Genomic DNA, 21,969 nt, shown 5'->3' on the forward strand with positions numbered 1-21,969 from the left:
TAGTGGAAATAAGAACGCTAGCCGTCTCCATAGACCACCATTGTGAGGGGGCGGATTATGACGTGGATTCCGTGCCATAATCCGCCCCCTCTGTGATCGTGTGAACGGGCCCTTAGGGAACAAATTGAAGGCAGCCTGACTGCAGGATTGGACTACAAAGGGCGAATCAAGTGAATCATTTGAATGAACTAAATCTTAAAGAACTAGATTTCCCATCACCATCATGCAAATATATTAATAAAATTTAGTTATATATTAATTAAAGAGGAACTTCCATATTCTCCAACATTGGTGGTATTATATACCACTAGGTAACTGTCATTGTTCCAAGTTCAGCTCACTGTCAGCTTTGTTGGTATGTGTCAAAGTGCCTGACATATCTGTGCTGTTCGTTTCAGCACCAATATCCCTCCACTGTCAGAAAGGAAGGCCTTACAGATCTACATCATCACCGACAGCGCCGCACCTCCCATGAGGCGACCTGAAGCGACTGCTTTAGGCGGCGCTATGCCAGGGCCCCAGGGAGGGTGGCATTTTTACTTACCTAAGCCAGTCCAGGACAAGCTGTCCTGGACTGGCTTTAGCACCGAACGGTGGAATGGGGAGGCCACTGGAGCAGCGCTGCTCCAGCAGCCTCCCCTCACGCTCAGGCAGAGAGCAGGTCATCTCCGTGTCTGCTCTCTGCCTGCGAACGGCGCATAGCCCCGCCCCCTCCGCTCCGGGTTTCTGTCGTTCGCCTCGGGCGGCGAAAGGGGAAGGTTCACCCCTGATCACTGAGCTGTGAGTAAGGGGGCCTTCATACGGAGTATATGCTCCGCTCATTCTGAACGTAAAATTTGTTCAGAATGAGTGCGTAAAAACCAGCTCCCATTGATTTCTATGGGTGCCGGCATACGCGCGTATCACACTGAAAGCAATAGGGGGAAAAAAGCCTCCCATTGATTTCAATGAGGAGCGCAAGTAAGTCGGCACCCATAGAAATCAATGGGAGCTGGTTTTTACGCACTCATTCTGAACGAATTTTACGTTCAGAATGAGTGGAGCGTAACTCCATGTGCAGGCTCCCTAATGCCGCCCACTTAACAGTACCTTTCCATAGCCTTGTACTGTCTGGGATGATGCTGAGCTATAACGCCCGCCCTTCTGACAGTGGAGGAATATCAGTCCCGAAACCAACGGCGCCGACATCTCTGACACTAGGGACCATACTGGCAAAACTGACAGTTCTCAGAATTTAGCGCAGTTTCAGCTTTCTAGCCGTATATAATACCGCTAATGTCATAGGACATGAAATGACCACTTTAATGTTGATAGTCAGAAAACCATAAGGGTGTTTTACTTTACATTGGACGCCCCTTTAACACTCCATAGAAACACAGTCATATAATTACCATGGCGGGATTCTGCCAGCAGAGAGTTTTCCCTTTTGTCCTTCAAATAGTAACTTGTTTGCTGCCAGAACTGGATTTTTTATTCCTATAAAAAGGAAGAAAAACATCACAACAGAATATAGCCAATACTAACCTAATTCTTAAATAAACGTGTATATATAAATCTAATACTGCATGTTAGAACGCAATCTCTAATCTAGTATCAGCTCTGGTAAATTACGGGTCTATTTTTAAGTTACCAACATAAATACAGTCGTGGCCAAAAGTAAAGGTGAACCAAACCAAATGGGGCCTACTAAATAAATTCAATTTATTAAGGATTAGAAGGTTCGGCCATGTTTTCATTTCCTGATTATTCTCACTGACATCATATACTGTATGGCTCCTCCAGTCCGTCTGAACCTGCGCTACAATTCCATTTGTCGAAATGTTCACGTTGGGGAAAGAAAAAAAAGAACGGTTCAATATTCTGCTCTTTTGTCTCATTCCAGCAAAGTCAAACATGGAACTTATTCAACAAGGTTAACCTGAGGTGAAGTCAAGTTTAAGGAAAGCTTATAAAACACACAGAGTGTGAGGGAGATTACACCTACTTAAAGGAAAGCCCCATCACATTTATTCTGCAGGTTTCCTTTAGCCCTTTAGTGACCAGTCTATTTATGACCTTAATGAACAAACCATGTTTTGCGTTTTTCCATCGTTGCCTACCAAGGCCTATAGCTTTTTACTTTCCTATGTGATGATATTGGGGCACTTTTTTTGCTGAAAAAGTGGTAGTATTTAATGACACTATTTTGGGGTGGATATAGCAGGAGGTTCACATCTGCACCTCATCCATGTTTGGGGTTTCCATCTACTTAAAAAACGTGGAGAGAGAAGTCTGGCAGGCAGGACTTTTCTCTCTGCATTTTTCCGTCTTTTTCAGGCGGAAACATGGCACACCCCATTATAGTTTATGGGGTCCACGGGTAACCGCTTTTTAAGCAGATTAGGTTTCCGTTCTTTGGGTCTCCCAACCGCGGGTGTGAACCTAGAGTAAATTTATTGACTGGGTCAATACTATTAAATTTATTTAAAAAATTAAATAACTTGTGAGCTTTACTACTTTTGCAAAGTAATCCTTTTTTTTTGTAAACAAATGCAGAAGATAGGGGGCCACACGGTGGCTCAGTGGTTAGCACTGCAGCCTTGCAGCGCTGGATTCCTTGGTTCAAATCCCGCCAAGGGCAAAATACCATCTGCAAGGAGTTTGTATGTTCTCCCCGTGTTTGTGTGGATTTCCATCCCATACTCCAAAGACATACTGATAGGGGAAAAAATGTACATTGTGAGCTCTACGTGGGCTCACAATCTACATAAAAAAAAACAAAAAAAAAAAAACAAAAACAAATGCAGAAGATATCAGAAGCTGCCACAGACACCCAGAAATCACTCAAAACACTACTAAAAGTATATGGGTATACTTATTAATACTTTAGGAGCACTAATAAACTTCTTTTTTTTTTTTAAAGATATTTTTGCCCAGAAAACCCCTTTAATAATTTTTTTTTTTGTCAATGGAATTGTGTGAGGGCTTATTCTTTGTGGGAGGACCTGTTGTTTTTATTTATGCCATTTCGGGGAAACATAGCACCTTTTGTTGGCTATTTGTATCATTTCTTGTCTGACAGACAAAAAAAAATGGCAACTATGGCATTTTTTCAATTTTTTTTTTTTTATAATTTTTATTTTATTTTTTTAACACTTTTCACCAAGAAGGCAAAACAACATTATAGTTGTATTACTTAGGGGAGTACAGACGCAGCAACCCTCAATATATCTATTAAGTTATAATTAAGGATAATTAACATGGACCGTACCACTCAGAGATCCCACTGCTCCAAAGCTTAAAGATTTTCCATCCATGATACTGGCGTCACATTCTATTTCTCCAAGTAGATTCAGATTTGAACCCATACCAGCATTTGTGAAAGGGGAGTCCTAAATAGGGACAAGCAATAGACATTAAACCCATATTACTGCATTTTAATATAAGAACATGTAATTTAAAGCATTTGTTCGGCTCTAATTCAATTTTACATACTGATGACCTATGTGGGGGGGGCTTTGTAATCTGCGGGGCTGCTTTGACACTTGGATCCCACATATATCAGTTGTTCTGGGCGCGGAAAGCTGTAACAGTGGACCGATTTGCAGTGGACTACTGTGCATGTGTTCCCCAGGTGTCAAACCCCCACGCATCACATACTGATGACCTATCCTGTGGACAGGTTATCAGAACTACGGCCAGACAATCTGTCAATATAAACAGTTTAAGGGGTCGTTCGGCAACATGATAGCACATGAATTGCAAGCAAATGAACAACAATATCTGACGTGTGGTCAAATGACTGTGTCACTAAATAAAGTGCTCAAAAACATGATGTGAAGCTTCTGCTTGTATTCTATACTTCCTTCTATTAGGTTTCCAGATTAGTGCATAAGCATACGTACCTCCAACTCCACCAGAGCCGCAGTAACCGCATCTGTGGCAAGATCACCAGCTTGTAGCTTTTCAATTGCCTGTATAAGAAGAGCAAATTTGCCACATAAGTAACAACGATCAATGAGAGAAGACAATGTGTAGAGAGCTATGGTAACTAATGATAGGTTAATATGTTCTGTAAAATAACCGTTTTACTCAACACATTTTAGAAAGGAGACAATGGACATCCTAAAGAATGAAGTGAACTGCCATCCCTTGTAATCCTTAAAGGGATTTTTCAGGCAGAAAACTTTTTTTTTTTTTGAAAGGTTAGTGCTAGCAGCGTTTGGAGTGATTTCTGGGTGTCTCTGGTTGCTGTTGCATCCTCTGCATTTGTTTACCTGGTGTAACTTGCTGTGTAGCTTCTACACTAGTTCCCTCTCACTCAGACCCCCCTTTTCTCTCACTCCGTTACTCTCCCCCTCCCTGCCTTACTAGCCTAGCGATCCTGCCCATTACTAGCCCCTCCCAACCTCCCCTGTCTCACTAGCTTAGCAATTCCACCCATTAATATCCCCTGCCACACTACCCAGTCTCCCTAGCCTAGCGATCCTGCTCATTTCTAGCCCCTCCCACCTCTCCCCCCGTCTCCCTAACTAATCTATTTTGCCAACTACTAGCAGAGAGAAAGAAGGGAGGCTTTGTTCCCACACACATGAAGGATTGGTAAGTATTGATGGGGATGGAGGGGTGTGGTAGGTTGGAGAGTAATGGTGACATTCCATTTTGGAAGAAGTGAGACGGAACATCACTGGATTATCAGAAAGTGTCCCTGGGGCACTGAGACTGAAGGGCAACAAAAGGGAACTTTCATGTCTATCATAGATTTCAGTGCTCCAGACCATTAAAAAAAAATACCAGTGAGCCATTGGCATCTAAATTGAAAAATTTAGAAGACAAAATAAATTTGTAGTTGCTCAATGCTCTTCCCAGTAGGACCCCACAGTATAATGCTCTCCCTATTGTTGTATATAATGCTCCTCCCTACAGTATGATAGATAGATAGATAGATAGATAGATAGATAGATAGACATATATACACACACAAATAATGTTCCCCAGTGGTCCCCACACTTTACAATGCTCTCATGGCTGGTCCCCAGGATTTATAATGCTCTACCCAGTGGATCACCCAAGTATATATTATGCTCCCCAATAGCACCCCACACACAGTAGTTGTGACATATTTTTATTTTCTTGCCTCTGGCTCAAAGCAACAGCCCTGTACCAGACATCACTTGTAGGAGGTAAAATGGGTAAAGCAAGGAGCTCAAGTCTTCCTACTTCACCTTCCTTTTCACTTTATCTGCGGCTAAAGCTGACATCAATACATCCAGCTGCGTGTGCTCCATCTACCTACGCTGGCGACTCTGGTCACCATCTGGAGACTTGGATTTAAGTCCAGAGTGTAAGTTCTTGCACCCATGTTATGACCCTGTACAAGCTTTTAGTTGCACGGTTTAACATGCTATAATACACACAAACAATGACTTTGGTTCACATTTTCAATAAATTTACCCCCAATAAGTTACATCCAAACTACAATTCCCATTAATTCGGGAGACTGCTGTAAAGCATATCTCTTAACTGTGTTAAATCGTAGAAGTTACTCAGGCATTATGGCTTCCTCCATAACTATGTAGAAAACCGAATACAATATAAATAAAAAAATAAAAAAAACTTTTTTAATTACAAAATAAAAAAATAAAAAATTAAAGTCCAAATATAGATGATAAATTATGATTGGATTTACTTGTGATGGGTATGTAATGGACATCCAAGGAGGAAGGGGGGGCGTATGCCATAAATATAAAACCAGGTGTTGAATGGAAGAATACAGACTACGGTATATAGAGGAATCAAACAGTCAAAAGAAAGCATAAACTATTTTTTCCTGTATAAAAATATCACATTTGGGAAACATTTGGAAAAGCTGAGCATCGCATGCATGACTTGAGATTAATGCACGTCTGGCATGTTAACATCTTGATTTTCGAGCTGTGATTCATCTTTAAGTTATCACAGAATTGGTAAGGATGTGGGTGAAGCATGCCGCTGCACGAAGGTCAAGCTCCTCACACATTTGTAAGTAGGAAGAGGAAATATTGCCTTAACAAAAGAACGGCCAGTCTAGTAAAAAGCCGTTACTCATTACAAAATCCTTCCCCAGCTCCATATAAATATTCTCCCGAACGTCTCCAGTGCCATATCTGTCTCCTCATTTGCCAAGCTTACATTTTAGCTGGCTTCGCAAACAAGGGAGAAATTCAGACGCTGCAGCGCTCCAGCGCGAGCCAGCACTAATCATTTCCCCTAAAATTACATTTTTGACCATGTGCTTTAGGTATTCGGCTCAAGTCAAAGGATGCATTTTTTCGTGAGCCAAGTACAGACTAATGAAAATACAGGTTATGTAATAAAGATGCTGTTGTCAGACAAAGAATCCAGCAGAAAGTGGCCCTGGCTGGTGCAAGTGAAGGGCTCGTTCCTTTCGGAGATGGAACCGCATACTTTTCTGGTGTGTAACGCATTGGCATGTGCGTGCAATCTGAATTACAAAGAGTAAGTGAATTACACACATATACAGAAAAAAACAAAACAACTATGCATTCTTTCACACATGACAGCCTTATTTCCTCTGCTGCCATGTAAAAAGGCCAAAAGACAGAAAACTAATGTAACATTTGCTTGTAGGTAAAAAACAGAAACACAAAAGGGTCAATTGCCACAAATAAGAACCATTTGGACCACCTAGGCTGATGTCCTCGGGTTTCTTGGAAATTCTTAAAGAGAGCGTTCATTTTGCACAACCAGTTTTGACAGTGACCCTTTATGAACTGCCTAGCGAATATGAAATTTGGAAATCATTTACCCATGCACCCCAAATGCACCTGAAGGCAGAGGCTGTAAAGTGGAGAAGTTTATACTGCAGTTTGTAACATCACCAGTAAGAGGCTCTGCTCCTTGTTACTGATAAGGTCAGACAAAAACGGGAAAAATTGCCTCGATGGGATATAAATCAGTGATAACGGCTATAACCCAACTGTCCTAGCTGCAGATAAAGATGGATGAACGGGATTTAAAGGGGTTGGCCACTTTCGGTCCAATATTGAGAAACAAATTTTATTGTTTGTACGATAAAAAGTTGTACAATTTTCCAATATACCTATATTTCTGTTTTCTAGACCTCTGCTTGCTTTCATTCAATCTACTTACTGCCAGTGGAAAAAAATCAGTCCATGGTCATGTGATATACAGTCCATGGTCATGTGATATACAGTCCATGGTCATGTGATATACAAATCAGGGTCACGTGATGGACACACAGGTGCACAGCTCGTTATAGTCACAGCTCAGTAATCAGACATTTGCCTGGTAACAAGCTGTGCACCTGTGTGTACGTCACATGACCAATGACTGTGCGTCACATGACCATAGACTGTGCGTCACATGACCATAGACTGTGCGTCACATGACCATAGACTGTGCGTCACATGACCATAGACTGTGCGTCACATGACCATAGACTGTGCGTCACATGACCATAGACTGTGCGTCACATGACCATAGACTGTGCGTCACATGACCATAGACTGTGCGTCACATGACCATAGACTGTGCGTCACATGACCATAGACTGTGCGTCACATGACCATAGACTGTGCGTCACATGACCATAGACTGTGCGTCACATGACCATAGACTGTGCGTCACATGACCATAGACTGTGCGTCACATGACCATAGACTGTGCGTCACATGACCATAGACTGTGCGTCACATGACCATAGACTGTGCGTCACATGACCATAGACTGTGCGTCACATGACCATAGACTGTACGTCACATGACCATAGACTGTACGTCACATGACCAATGACTGTATAAAACACATAGGAATAGGACCTGGCTTGAGTATTGCCCCAGGCTCATGACCCCCTGTATGGATCAATGAGAATACAAAGGTGTGTGTGTGTATGGTACCATAGAAAATAATGGGTCCTTCCTGCTCTTACTGATGCGTTCTATTCAGAACTTCACAAATCAGCACAATTTGTATCCCAGTCAGTTAACAATAGGTTGATACATAACTATAGTATACACCAAAGGTCTTTGACCCCTGCACAGTTGTATAAGAACTCCAGGGCTTCCACCAATCCTGTAAATGAAGGAGCCATTGCACTGACTTAGTGATGTATCCCCTTATGGGATATTTCCATGTAAATCGTTTCTACTTTTAATCTGATTGTGCGGAGAACCAGTAGTAAAGGGGACAGAGGGCAACACCCCGACCCCCTAACAACACATACAGATTTTCCCCATACTGGGAGACACAACAATAGGATCTTACCTTTTTACATGCTCTTTTACAGACATGTTTATATTCCTTAGCTTTAGATTCAGAGTGATACCCAGCACCTATACATCAGAAAAAAAAAAAATCTTCATTATGAAGGGTATGTTATGGTAGTGTTATGCTATATCTAAGGCTCAATTCGCACTCCTGTCATAGCTTCAGTTCCTAAAGGAGCCATGACAGCTATCCACTTCTGGACCTCATCTACTTCTGATGAAACTCCTATCATCCATGTGCCGCTTGTGCAGCAGTCATGTTTCCGCAGGCCCAATTATTCAAAGAATAGGAGCTACTGAAGCACGGACTGTCGGCCATACACTGAATAGTAAAATACACGGTCGTGTGCGTGGGCCGATAAAAATGAGTCAGTGTGCTAAACAGGAAAAATCCAAATAGAACACTAACCTGGCCCATGGCACACTGCCTTGTAAAGCCCACTGAAATGAATAGGTCGAACAAAAACACTTAAAAAAAAAAAAATGCATGGCAGTTTTCCACCTCAAAATTCACCTGCTAAAAACTGTGTGAACATACCCTTACATCTTCTTACTATTGATCACTACTCACCCGCATGCACCAGAACAAACCCCGCTCGCTTCCCCTTCTGTATTTTACTGGAGTCTACTTCTTTGGTCGAGTCCGTCTCATTTTTACTGGAAACCTGAGATGATTTAGAAGGCAATGGCTCTGATGTATTTACAGCCTTCTCCATAATGGTACCACAAGGTTATCATCGCTGTCCTAGAGAGAAACATGCAGAATAATGAAATAAAATTATTTTTTGCCAGTAGTTACAGAAAACAAAATATAACATGCAGAGTTTCATTATATAAGTTATCACTTGGGGGACTCTGGCTTGTAAAATGAGTCTGCCACCAGAACCATGATATCAATCCAGCAGATAGGTTAGGTTCACTTAGGCTCACCAGAATCAAACAGTGTTTTTCCTCGTGAGTTGCTGCTAATTTAACAGCATTTTTATCAATATGCAAATATGCTTTTTGGAGCAACAAAGGTGTTGCCTTTGCTCCAAAGATATAAGCGTTAAAGGTGTTTTCCAGGCAGAATCTTCTTTTTTAAGAAAGGTCTGTTAGTGCTAGTGATGGGTTAATAAGTCCACCCATATACCTTTAGCAGTGTTGGGAGTGATTTCTGGGTGTCTCTGGTTGCTGCTGCTGCATCCTCTGCCTTTGTTCACAAGGTATTACAGCGGATGCCGGGTCTGTATTCGCATTGTGCAGGCTAGACTGGTCTCACCATCTATGAGCGTGCACGCAGGGCCAGCGGCATCTCGCCGCTGGCTTTGCATATGTAACCCCGCCCACCAATTACGCAACAAAGCAGGAAGACAGAAGATTTTACAGCAGTGAAGACTGGTGAGTATGCGACGTGGGAATACCCCTTTAAGTTGGGCAGGGAGTTTAGTTTAGCGGTTAATTTTCAGTTTATCCTGGCCAACCCCTTTAACAGTAAGGTTCATATGGTTCCAAAGAGCTCACTAGAATGTTGACAAAAACTCCAACCAAGACAGTGATTCACAGAGCCTATATTTCGTTACTTCTGCTGCTCCTACTCACTAGCTATTCTGATTCTCTGGGTGTTGGCTCCTACACTATGTTCCTGGTACAGTTTCCTGACTGCATATTCTGCCTGCCGATTTTGTACCCCCATTCCCTCCTATTGTGACCACTGCTTGCCTCCTTGACCACCTCTCCTTGACCTCCGATTTTGTACTGCGTGACCTCCTGATTCTGACCCAGCCTGCTGACTTCTCTCTCGTCTCATCCCCTTGTACTGCAGTACCTCCTGTTGCCAACTTGGACTGAAGGACTAAGCTATATTAAACATCTGCCCCCTCCTGGATAATGTTTTCTACTGCATCCTCCTTTGCTTCCGGTTTTCCATCAACTTCTACACGTACTCAGGTGAGTGGTTTTCAGATTTAGGGGCTTGCTGTGACCTGTGATGCGCTGCGTGTCCCGCACCTTCGAAAACTGCTGCGATTCTAGCCAAAGGAAGCAGCCAAGTCTATCTCCGCCATCAGGAGCTCTGGTGAAAACCTCTGGAGGCTGGTTTCAGCTCGGTTCAGGAGGCGCCAGATGCTCAACACTTTTTCCCATAGTGTGCAGGGGTGTCTCGGCTATCTGTCTTGTACTGCATTTGGTTCCTAACAGCTTTGGAGTTCAGAACACGGTCTTACTCCGTAAATGTCAGGATTTTCTGTTAGTTTATATAGAATTAACATCAGAAACAGAGTAGGACCGCCTACTGGACTCCTAAACCCAAATGAGCAGAGAGTATGGGAAATAAATGACAAGCTATATTAAATCTTTTACTACAAAGCTATATATCAGCATTTTTATGTGACCGCTTAGAAACAACTTTTCCTAAATGAATAGTACAGGTGAAAATAAATTTTGTAATATATCTTATTAAAGAAATTGGTTTTCTTCTCCACTTTTCAGGCAGTTGCTTTTTCCATATTAGTCTATGAAGACAGGAGTGGATAGAGAAGACACTCAAATAATTGCTGTTGTTACACTCTGCTGTTCCTAGTTTCCTTATAATAATAATTATTATTATTATTATCACTGCTAAGTTGTAGATAAGGAGTTGACAATACACAGAATGAGGCAATAAATCAATTTGCCAGCCAGCAGAATTCTGCTCAGCCCCTCCCTACTCCATAAACTTATATGTGTGAGGCTGAAGAGTAGACAGATATAATATAAGCAAAGCAGTCAGGAAGAAGATAAGAAGGAGAAGAACAGCTTAATAAGCGATGAAGGAAACATCTTAAGATAAGTTTCTTACATTGAAATGCACTATTCATTTATTACTGGAGCTATGCTTTAAACATCTGGGATGTCAGACTTCTTAAATCATAAAATATCTTCTCAAATAAACAATATTTTACTTGTGATCGTCCTTCATAATGTCCGTGTGTATATAAAGATCAGTAGACAGGCTTCTGGCAGAACACTTGAGATTTTCATTGTACTTTTTTTTTATAAAAATTGTGAAATACAGGAAACTGTAGTAGAAATTCTGGACTTTTTGTCACTCGTTTCATCAACACGATCACCAGATTTTGAGCTTGCTAGCAACCAATACCTTCCATATAGGCGGCCATCAGCAGTCTTTAGGTTACCTGATGCATTAGCATTAAACATAACATTTCTAGTGCATTTTTATAACACTGAGATACAATGTCCATCTCCCCCTTGTCTTCATCATTAGCAAGAGAATAACAAAGAGTATTAGGTTAAGGCCTCACGGGATGTCCTGCAGCAAAAAAGCACTGCGGAAAAAACGCGGCGGCAACGCATCGCAGCTCTTCCCACAGCGCTTTAGACAGAAAGTTTGCAGAGTTTTCCTCCACGGACCTAAGGATAACCATTACAAACAGACAAAACACTAGAAAGTTTCTGCCGCAACAAACAACCCAACCTAAGCTCTACACTTCTCAAATTTGTTTCACGTACACTAAAAATGGAGCTGGGCAGAGGGGACACAAAACTACCCTAGAGGGAAGTGATAAAGTGTAAAGAGAATATCTGGGTTTTTTGTTATTTCAGTGCACGCACGTCTCCGCTACGTAGGCTACAAGTTCTATTTGGTAAAGAAGATCCATTTTATGGACAAAGTTGTACCTAACTTAGTTTAGAAGCAAAGTAATAACATCAACGGCTGCCAAACTTCTGAAAAGAAGAAAGTGATTATTGATAGAAAGCTCTTCAGACTATAAAGTAGTTTCATAAATGAATACATTTATAAAAATTTGGGTCTCAGATTGCTCCTCTTGGTTTTCTTACCAGAACCACTGGGCTGTAAAGTAGCTTTTTTTAACGTCACTTTCTCCAGTTCCCAAATGGATTGTTCCAAGACAAATTGTTGGTAAGGCGATGACTGCACCATGTTAATCCCTACTTTTGATGTAAGATTTTCCATTCCAGACACTTTTCTTGGGGATCTCAATACACTGGTTTGACTTGATGTTTTCTCACTGGCGCTAGAAGAAACTCAATGTGCATTTTGGTTCTGGTTCAGTTCTGCTTGCCAGTCTTTTTGATACCTAGGTTACTGCCCTATGTGCAGTATTTCAGGACAGCCAGTCTAAACAGAAGGAAACCTCTTTTCATTGCCTAAGCACAAATTGCTTCCTTTGTTCCTTTCGATTCTTTCTTAAGAGGTTTATAATTTCTTTATAGACTTTTCTCTTCATCATACTTGGTGGCACAGACTTAATCCTCAACCTAATAAACGTTCTATTACCGAACATAAATTTTCACACCCACACCTTAATCCAGTTCCAGAGTTCTTTTTATTGGGAGACCTAATGTAATTTGAATAAGGAAAAGTCCTGGTGGCACCAAATATGTACATGCCACTAGCCCATAACGCCACATGACCGTTGTTCCAGCCAAAGTAATCAGACTGGCAGGGCACCATGGACCTTCAGAACTAGAAAAGCAGCTGGTTAGAAGGTACCTATGTGTTTCTTTGCTTCCCTATATTAGCTATTATATATATATATATATATATATATATATATATATATATACACATACATACATATACATTTTTCTGCTAAAGCTCAGATAACCCCTAGGCTACAAGCAAGATTCTTCACTTTAAAACAAGAACAGAATATGAGTTAAAGTCCTCGTGGCTCAGAAACAGGACTGACAAGTAGTCCACTCTATTAAAACAACCCCTCACAGTTTGATCCACTTCCAGCACTTACTACCTCTGCTGCCACAAGGGCTAAAGCTCATATTTAGTCTTGTTTTAAAGCCTAGACCATGCCTATAACCCCAGTAGACTCCAAATTATCACTGGATGAAGAGGAGCTGCATATACTCGCTGCTCTCATTTCAGTCACTGTCTTGGAAACACATGCAGCTGACTGTGTGCAGGGAAAGGAGAAGGATTTCTTATTCTCCTGTCCCTGTGCCTCCAGGGGAAGGGGGTACATGGGGCTTTTGTTTATTATATCACCCCCACCCCATTATCAATGAGAAAGCATACTTGCCATTAAACCCCTTAGATGCAGCAGATAAAGCTGACCGCAGCACCTAAGTGGTTTTACAGACAAAAAAGTAAATAGACAATTTTTCCCCATGTTAATGAAAAAAATAAAAAATAAAACACAATTGGTAGTGCCACATCCGAAATCACCCATAAATAAGATTAGCACATTATTTATTCTACATGTGAACGCAATAATCCTTACATTAGAGATGCCAGAATGGATATCGTCTGTTCATCTCATTTATCAAAAAGAAAAAAAAACTGATCAAAAAATCTTATTTAACTACAAAATATAAGGCCTTGAATAAGAGTTAAAGCGCAAACACAGAGAGGGATAAAATGTATAGTGCTATATATCTTAAGGACATGGTTTCCTTCATTACTTATTAAACTTTTCTAATCGTCCTTATCTCCATAAGTGACTGCTTGTTTACATAAGTTTAGTCTATTCAGCCTCACACATGGACCTCTATGGAGAAGGGAGGAGTAGAGTATGAGGCTGCTCCCCATTAGTTAATTGATTTATTGTCTCATTCTGCACACTAGTAGCCTCTTATCTACAAGCCTAGTAGTGTTCAAGGAGCAAAGAGTAACAGACTGTAGCAGCAGAAATTATTTCAGTGATATTTTCCTTCCCACTCCCCTCTTTGTAGACTAATATATACAAAGTAACTCTGCCTGAAAAGTGGAGAAGAAAACATATTTCTTTAATAATATATATTACAAAGTTTTTTATATTCACCTGTACTACCCAATTATGCAGAGTTGCTTAAGCTTTAATAACATAAAATGCAGGCATAACATCAATTAAGGAATAGAGGGGGCGTCTACAGCAAAGATGGCTTACAATTGTGTCTAGTCACTGCTGCAGCACTGCACAGATGAGTAGTGGAGAGCGGCACGCAACAGTGATGTAACTTCCCTTTCTCCCTGCTAATGAAATCACTGGGACATGTCTAATAAGTTATTTACAAACCACGGTCATACAATCGTATTAGTTTATTAACTACCGTATATACTCGAGTATAAGCAGAGTTTTTCAGCACAGTGTTTGCGCTGAAAAAGTCCCCCTCAGCTTATACTCGAGTCAAGCAAAAAAAAAAAAACATTGAAGGCCGGCCTCACGGAGGGAGGAAGTGGGGACCGGGCTCGCGAGGGGTTGGCGTGGAAAGCCGGCCTCACAGTTAGGGGGGGAGCATGGGGTTGCGGAGTCCCATTTGGGAGAGAGGGAGGTTGGGAGTCCGGGGGCGCCTTTCAGGAGGTCAAGGCAAGTCGGGGTGGCGAGTGAGGTGTGCGAGGCTGCGGGGGAAGCGAGTTCTAGGTTGCCCGTGGGGCAAAATGGGGGGACTGGGTACGCGGCTGCCGCAGGGCAGGAGGGAGGGGCCTGGCCCGCACTGCAGGTGTCTTGCCTAGGGGGGGAAGGGGGCTGCGGACGAAGTCGCGGGTATTGCTAGTTTTTATATAAATCGTTAAAAATGTTGCATAGTTTATGAGAAGCTGTGGTTAGCCCCTTATCATCCCATCTCTCTTCTCTGGACAAACCCTTATGGTCTGTCATCTGGCTCGCTCCTGGGCCTTATGGCACTAACCAGAGATGTCTGGCGTTCATGTACTGCCCGTTTCCCATTGTCCTCCACCATCTTCTTCTATGTTGTTTGACAGCAACAGTATCAGGTCTGTGGCTAAAAGCTGGCTTGTTCTGCTTTGCTGACATCACAGACCATCGTACCTGTCCTCTACTCCCATTTTCCGATCTACAATCCAGATTTTCTCTTCCTTCCTCTTGCGAATTTACTTATATTCAGATACATCATTTAGAAAATACTATTTTTTTTAGAGACTCCTGGGTGTCCCTCTCCACCAGTTTTGAAAGCTTGTGTAAGTCTAATTGTTCCTCTGCTGGTCTTATCTCTGACATCAATGGGATTCACTCTGATCGTCTCCCTGAGAAGTTTCCCGCTCATCCTACGTGCATAAAAGTGAGAATTATCTGGGGGAACTTGTATCTGACCAGTTATGTACTATCATCTGGAGACACGCAGCTAAGACCATTCCAGCTGACATATTTCCATTTGTTTTGGTTATGCCCATTTCTTAAGCCATTCTGGCACCAGGTTGAGTGGGTGTTGAGGTTAATCTCCCCTTGTTCCCTAAGATGTTCCTACTAAATATGGCATTTGAACATTTTAGCAAACACTTTCTCCAGTGACTGCTTGTGGCCTCATTGATAATATTGGAGACTCTCCCCCATAACTGCAGGATTTATACTCATGGATACAGGAGATTAGAACTCTTGAGACCCCGACTGTTCTTATGCTTAATAAAGAAGTTGTATAAGATCTGGAAGATACTTTTTGGGCTCTTCACGACCTTTAGGCCTAGGAGTAGGGCCCACACCTCTTCAGCTCCATTTTTGACTTAACTGTAATGTGGAGAGGAGTCCCCTTTCTCTATCCCTCCCCTTCCTTCTGGTTCTTGTCTTGTGTCTCCCCGTTTCATGTCATTGCATTTGTATTTTCTCATTTGAGCTGTGTGGCTCCTTTGTTGTGGGCCTGCTTATTTTATAAATGCTTTGCGGAACTTCTTTGTATAGTCTCTTTGTTACAAAATGTAATAAAAAAAATTACAATTGAAAAAAAAAAAAAAAAGTTTTTGCATTGTTTAAGAGATTTCCATTTAGCCAATGGATAGCAGGAACTTTCCATGGTCTGGAACTTGTCAGAAAACCAGGCATGATTTTTTTTATTTTTTTTTTTTAATGAATTATAAAATTTACAAAAATGTACTTTTAACTGTTTACAAATTTACATAAGGTTATGTTCATGGAAAAAATCCCTTTAAATATGAAAATTAGGATACTGGTCTGGGCTCCATAATAATACTGTGCACGCACCTCGATTGGCTTGGGGCAAGAGAGGGCTAGTTAGAATAAGGGGTGGTGTTTTATGTCTATAGGCAGTCTTAGAAAGAAAAAAAAAAACCAAAAACACTGTATCAGTATGGCTAAGGCCCCACGTGACATTCTGCAGCTCTAAAGCACTGCAGGAAAAACTGTGGCGGGAACACATCATGGTTCTTCCTAGAGCGCTTTGAACAGAAAGTTCAACGGAGCTTTACTCTGCTGACTTTCTGTTACAATTATATCTACGGGAAAGTCGCCAGAGTTTCTGTAGATATAATTGACATGCTGTGATTTCCAAAACCGCAACGGTTTTGGAAATCGCAGCGTGTCTGTGCAGCGGTTTTTACTGCAAAGTGGGCTTGGGATTTGCATGAATCCCATACACTTTGCAAGTACTGTAAAACGCCGTGATTTTTACTGCGGCGTTTCCACTGCGGGCAAATCGTAGCATTTCCGCCCCCGTGGGTCCCCGGCCTAAGTTTAGGAATGCCCCGGTCACAGCGCCCTACATATAATTTCTACATGATCAGGAAGGTAATAATGTATCTGAAAATTCATGCTACTCAGCAATTGTTGAAAAATCACCCAGCTCTTCTCCCTTGCACTATGGACAACCAACCCTAGTGCAATAGCAAGAAGGAGGCCCATGCTGAAAATCAATAAGAAATTTTTCTCAAGATTTTACTGCACGTAATTGATAGTAACAGATGGGATAAATATAACCGATACTCACATGCTTCACTTGATGTCTAGGATACCTTCAACTCACAAAAAGGTTCATTCTTCAACCTGCAATATAAAAATATACAAAATGATCTACACTGGCTCATGAAGTGCAATAGTCCCTAAATAAGTAAGTACACCCATCGTGGAACCCAATGTCATGGCTATGAACCAATTCTTACCTCATTTTAAACAGGAACTTTCCCCACTTCTACAAACCTCAGTTCTTAGCATCTCCTAATAGTTGCTTTATTCCTGGACAACCCCTTTAACCACCAAAAAATCCTGGAGACTAATAGACCCGTACTTTGTACAACTCTGTTGACACTGCTCTTAGTTTACATCAGCGTGTTGACCAGGAAAATTTCCTTAAATAAATTTCCTCTCTACTTATCAAGCTGCTCTATTTTTCCTTATCTTTACTCCAACTGTTTACTCAGCTTCACACAGAAGTCTATGGAGAGGGGAAGAGGCTGCAACCAGCTTTTTAAGGAGGACTTTTCATGGACTCATCAATGTGCGGTATTATATACCACTAGAAAGTCAATTTCTAAATTCGGTGCCCTGTCGGCTTTCCTAGTATGTGCCCCACTGCTGGAGATATCGGTCCCATTAATTTCGGCAACAATATCTCCCCACCGTCAGAAAGCTTTACAGCCTAGCATCATGGCTGGGCTATAATTGTACTATAACATAGCCTGACAGTGGGGAGATATCGGTGCCAAAATTAATATAACATTGATGAGAACATGAAAGTTCCTCTTTAATTGATTTACTGCCTAAGTAGAAATAAAGTCATATCTTGAAAGATACAGCAGTGTCAAAACAGTTCTTTCACTCACAGTGTAGCAGAGTTTAGAAGCTGCAGTTATTTGTGTGTATTTTCCAGCAGCCTCCTCCTCCTTCCCCTCTCCATAGATTTATATAACTAGGGTCGGACTGGCCCATAATTTGTCCATAGTGGCGGGATCAATATTGCACTTGAAAAAGGGCGGTCTGCCCGGAACACGTGGTGCCTAATAAAGTTGCCTTCCATTTTTTTCATAACTGGGTGAGCGCTGAATTTCTGCCTGTCCTCCGCAAGGCTGGTCCTTTCCTCTATCTTTGTTTGACGTCCCTGAGACTGTTATCAGCGGCTGCCTTCCGATTCCCTACTGGTTTCTTGTTTATCATGTCTATTGGTTGTTGTGTCAAACACAACCAAGCCAGGTGAGCGGACACCTGTTTTGCTCTATTTTTCTCATTTATATACCAAGGGTATTATGCACAGAACGGCTCGGTGCCGGGGATTTTGTTTTCTTTTCTTTTCACATGAGGTGCAGGACTCCCAGCAAGGAGGCGCCAGCACGAGACTGAACGGACACTGGCTGCGGACAACGGAGACAGGCGAGTATGCTTTTTTTATTTTACACCTCCCGCCTGGCACGAGTTGCTCCAATATTTGGACAACCACTTTAAAGGATTTACCCATGTTTCTAATATTGATGGCCTGTCCTTAGGATAGACCATTAATATTACATCTGTGATGATACAACAGCCAGGACCTCTGCAGATCAGCCAGCTTTTTCCAAGACAGAGCAGCTACAGGTAATGGTAACATTTCTAGGAGCCGCGCTGTTCACTTGCCATAGAAGGTGTAGCGGTAGGTTTAGGTAGTGCAGTGGTGCCCATGGTATAGTGCGTGAGCAGCATGGCTCCGGACATGTTATTACCTTTAGCCATTGTGTCTCGGTACTGCTGATCTGCAGGGTCCTGGCGGTGGGTCCTAGACACCCCAGTCCGACCCTGTATATAACAGAAGTAATTCAACCTGATAGAGACGGGACTATTTCTCTAACAAAGATATATTACAAAGTTTACTATATTCACCTGCACTATTTTTGAGAAGCTTCAGATCTATCTCAGCTCCTAGCTGCCATAGTTTCGCTGCCGGAGATGCGCTTCTTTATTAAAGGAATTGTCCAGGAATTTGTGTTTTTATGGCCAATCCTTGGGATAAGCTATAAATATGTGATTGGTGGGAGTCCATAAAAATAAGCCATAAAACCAAATTCCTGGACATCCCCTTTAGTAGACCCAAGTACAGAGCACAGCATTGCTTACATCTTTCGGCAATTAAAGGGGTTCTCTCATCTCAGGATTTCCGCAGCCTTCCACTTTCTAGTCTTCAATTCATTCCAGCTTTGAATGTCACATTTATCGCTGGATTTACATACACAGATAACAGAGACACTTGGAAAGAAATTTATCTAGACCTTATCAGGCAGAAATTCAAATGCAGTAAGATGTTAGAGAATATAGAGGGCAGGAGTAGGAACTGTTATCAGGCATCAATGCAAACACGTGAGCAGGTCTATGACCTAGGCAACCGGCTGTAAACAATAAGGAGAGAAATTCAGCTGAATCTGGCAAACAGAGTAAGATACGTAAAGCAATGTATTGAATAAAAAACTTCTGTTAGCTTCAGCTACAAGTCTGAATATGACCCTTGAGAAAGGAATAACCCTTAGCTACGGCGGTTAAAGTACTATGCGTACGTATAAAAGTGATTGCTGTGGATTTGTTGCACCAAGACATGTATGCCGATATGGTTACTTGTCCCAGATGGGATTAACCCTTTAATACAGGTCATGTTATAGTCGTGACATCCCACTTGGTGCTGCAGTTCTGGACTACAGTTTACTATACAGTTGACCATAGACTCTTAAAGGGGTTGTGGCACGTTACAACTTACCATCTAGCCACAGGATATGTGCAAAATATCTGACCCTTTTACCCCTATCTGATGGAGTGCTGCCACATTGGTAATGTCTATAGGACTTCTCGGTGATCCCTGGCAGCCCTATAGAGTTGAATAGAGGAGCAGAGCGCTTCCATTCAGACGGGTATTCTCTGGATCCTAGGGGCCCCTGTGGTCAGACCTCCATGCTGTGGACAGCTCAGGGTCGGTTCACATCTGTATCACCAACTCCATGTGGAGACTCCATTACAGCAACTGCTAAAATTTGCCGGATTAAAAAAAGTGCTGCAACTTTTTCATACGCCATTTTAATTTTAAAACACCCAACAAATCCCATTATAGTCTATTATGTTACAAAGGACAGCGGAACACAGATGTGAAGATAGGAGAAGTCTATGGTTCTTTGTGGGATGCCTCTCTATAGTCTACTATGCTTTCCCATAGAGCTGGATAGAGGTATTTTGGTGCGTACCTGCGGAGGTATACCATAAACACTATTTCAGCATCTGTTGGAAAGAGACCCTACAAGTGCAAACCTAAAACAGAACCTCTATGGGACCTCAAACTAAGACCTGCGGGGCTACAGACCCCAAAAGGCTTTCTGCAAGGTGAAGAAGGTAAAACTTAAAGTCAGTAACATCTCAAAATCTGCAAGATGAAGCCCAGCTCCATGCAACATGCCCTGCAAAAGATTGCACAGCCCCACACCTGAGCAGCTCCTGCAGAACTACAACTCCCAGCAACAAGCTAACCAGCCTCTATGCAACAGCATGCTGGGAGTTGTAGTTTAGTTGAGAAGATGAGCAGCTACAGGTCACTACGCCGTGCCCTCTGCCCTGCGGCATGAAAGTGGTGACTGGCTACAGACGAGGCCCTGTATGAGTTGGGGACGTGGTACCGAACACTCACAGGCAACCCGCGCTGATGTGTCTGCCCCCGGCCCCAGCAGCAGGCCCCTCCGTCCCAGCAGCAGCCCGGAGCCGGCTGGCATTTGCGCATGCGTGATGCCTATTGGTGGGTGGCGGGTCACGTGACATCAAACGGCGCGCGTCTCTGAGGGCGAGCGGAATGTCGTGACGCGTTTGTTATTGAGGAGCCGCGCTGCTGTGTGAACAGTGTGTATACCTGACCGGTATACCTGCTCTGTACAATCCGCCCATACAATGACATGTAGTAAACGCTACAAACTGGTTCAGAGCTGTAACCAGGATGGTAGTAATGTGAGGTGATAGTATGGCGGTATGCTCCACTTGGGTCAAAGCTGTCTACCGCCCCTAAATCATCTCCTAATTGTCCCGAATCTGCTCTGCATTGTATAGGAGACAAGGTGGAGTCTAGAATGAAGTGGTGTAAATCAGATGCGTGGTGACACCTGTAGGTGGCGCTGCCTCAGCTCCCGGAGTGTAGGAGGCAGAGACGATCGCTTCATTTACGGCACGCTGAAAAATGTGTGTCCTGTCCAAGTTTGCTGTGGTTTCCACAGCTGCATGACAGGAAAAATGGCAGTGGCATAGCCCTAGGGGGTGCAGAGGTAGCCATCTCTACTGGGCAGGGGTCCCTTATCCCCCATTCACTAAAACATGTTTCACAGCTATAGTGGCAGGATTTACGAGTCTGAATATATTGCCGGGAGCGGGACTAAAGCTTTGTTCACATTTTACCCCCGAAGCAGATTCCTCCCAGAATCCTCCTCACATTGTTTTCAATGGATGTCCTGCTCAATCTTGCCGCAGATTTCGTGGCTGAATCAGCCAAGGGGTTCACGGCTCAAGTCTCCCTTTTGGACTAATCAGGAGCGAGACGCAACATCATGTCAAAAGTTCGCCACAGGGCCCCACCATTCCTAGTTACACCACTGGCTGGTTGCATAGCCGAACTGTGTTATACTCTTTCTATAGCTTGTAGTCTATATGAGAGTTATGGGAACCATGTAGAGCCGGGGTCAGCAACCTTCAGCACTCCAGCTGATGTAAAACTACAACTCCCAACAGGCTCCATTCACTTCCATACGAGTTCCAAGAACAGCGGAGCAAGTATGCATGCTGGGAGTTGTAGTTTTACAACAGCTGGAGTGCTGAAGTTTGATGTGATGTAGAGAAGTGCCACATGGTTGTTTCTAGAAGTCCTGCCCAGATGGTTAGGACTTGCAGCCAGCTATTCTTGTCTTGTCATGATTTGTCAAGATTGGAATAACCCTTTTTTGAACACGATAACTTTTATTGATCCAATGTGATGTAAACTAGTAAATAAACATATGCTGTGTTTACCTCTAGTCAAGCTGGTCACTCACTGTACAAAC

General features: G+C 42.5%; 1 protein-coding gene across 1 annotated transcript in view; it reads right to left on the reverse strand.

Moving 5' to 3' along the window:
• TASP1 (taspase 1) overlaps positions 1–20,689 on the reverse strand; it is a 102,968-nt gene extending 82,279 nt beyond the window's left edge. The window contains exons 1-7 of the mRNA XM_075267385.1: positions 20,580–20,689; positions 16,941–16,996; positions 8,839–9,012; positions 8,266–8,333; positions 3,885–3,953; positions 3,251–3,371; positions 1,392–1,476 (exon numbers count right to left, since the gene is read on the reverse strand). Of these exons, the coding sequence (XP_075123486.1) occupies positions 1,392–1,476; positions 3,251–3,371; positions 3,885–3,953; positions 8,266–8,333; positions 8,839–8,983 (488 nt within the window). The 5' untranslated portion in view covers positions 8,984–9,012; positions 16,941–16,996; positions 20,580–20,689. The remainder of the gene's footprint in view (positions 1–1,391; positions 1,477–3,250; positions 3,372–3,884; positions 3,954–8,265; positions 8,334–8,838; positions 9,013–16,940; positions 16,997–20,579) is intronic.
• Positions 20,690–21,969: the final 1,280 nt, after the last annotated feature.

This window comes from Leptodactylus fuscus, chromosome 3, assembly GCF_031893055.1.
Source record: "Leptodactylus fuscus isolate aLepFus1 chromosome 3, aLepFus1.hap2, whole genome shotgun sequence".
Taxonomy (NCBI): domain Eukaryota; kingdom Metazoa; phylum Chordata; class Amphibia; order Anura; family Leptodactylidae; genus Leptodactylus; species Leptodactylus fuscus.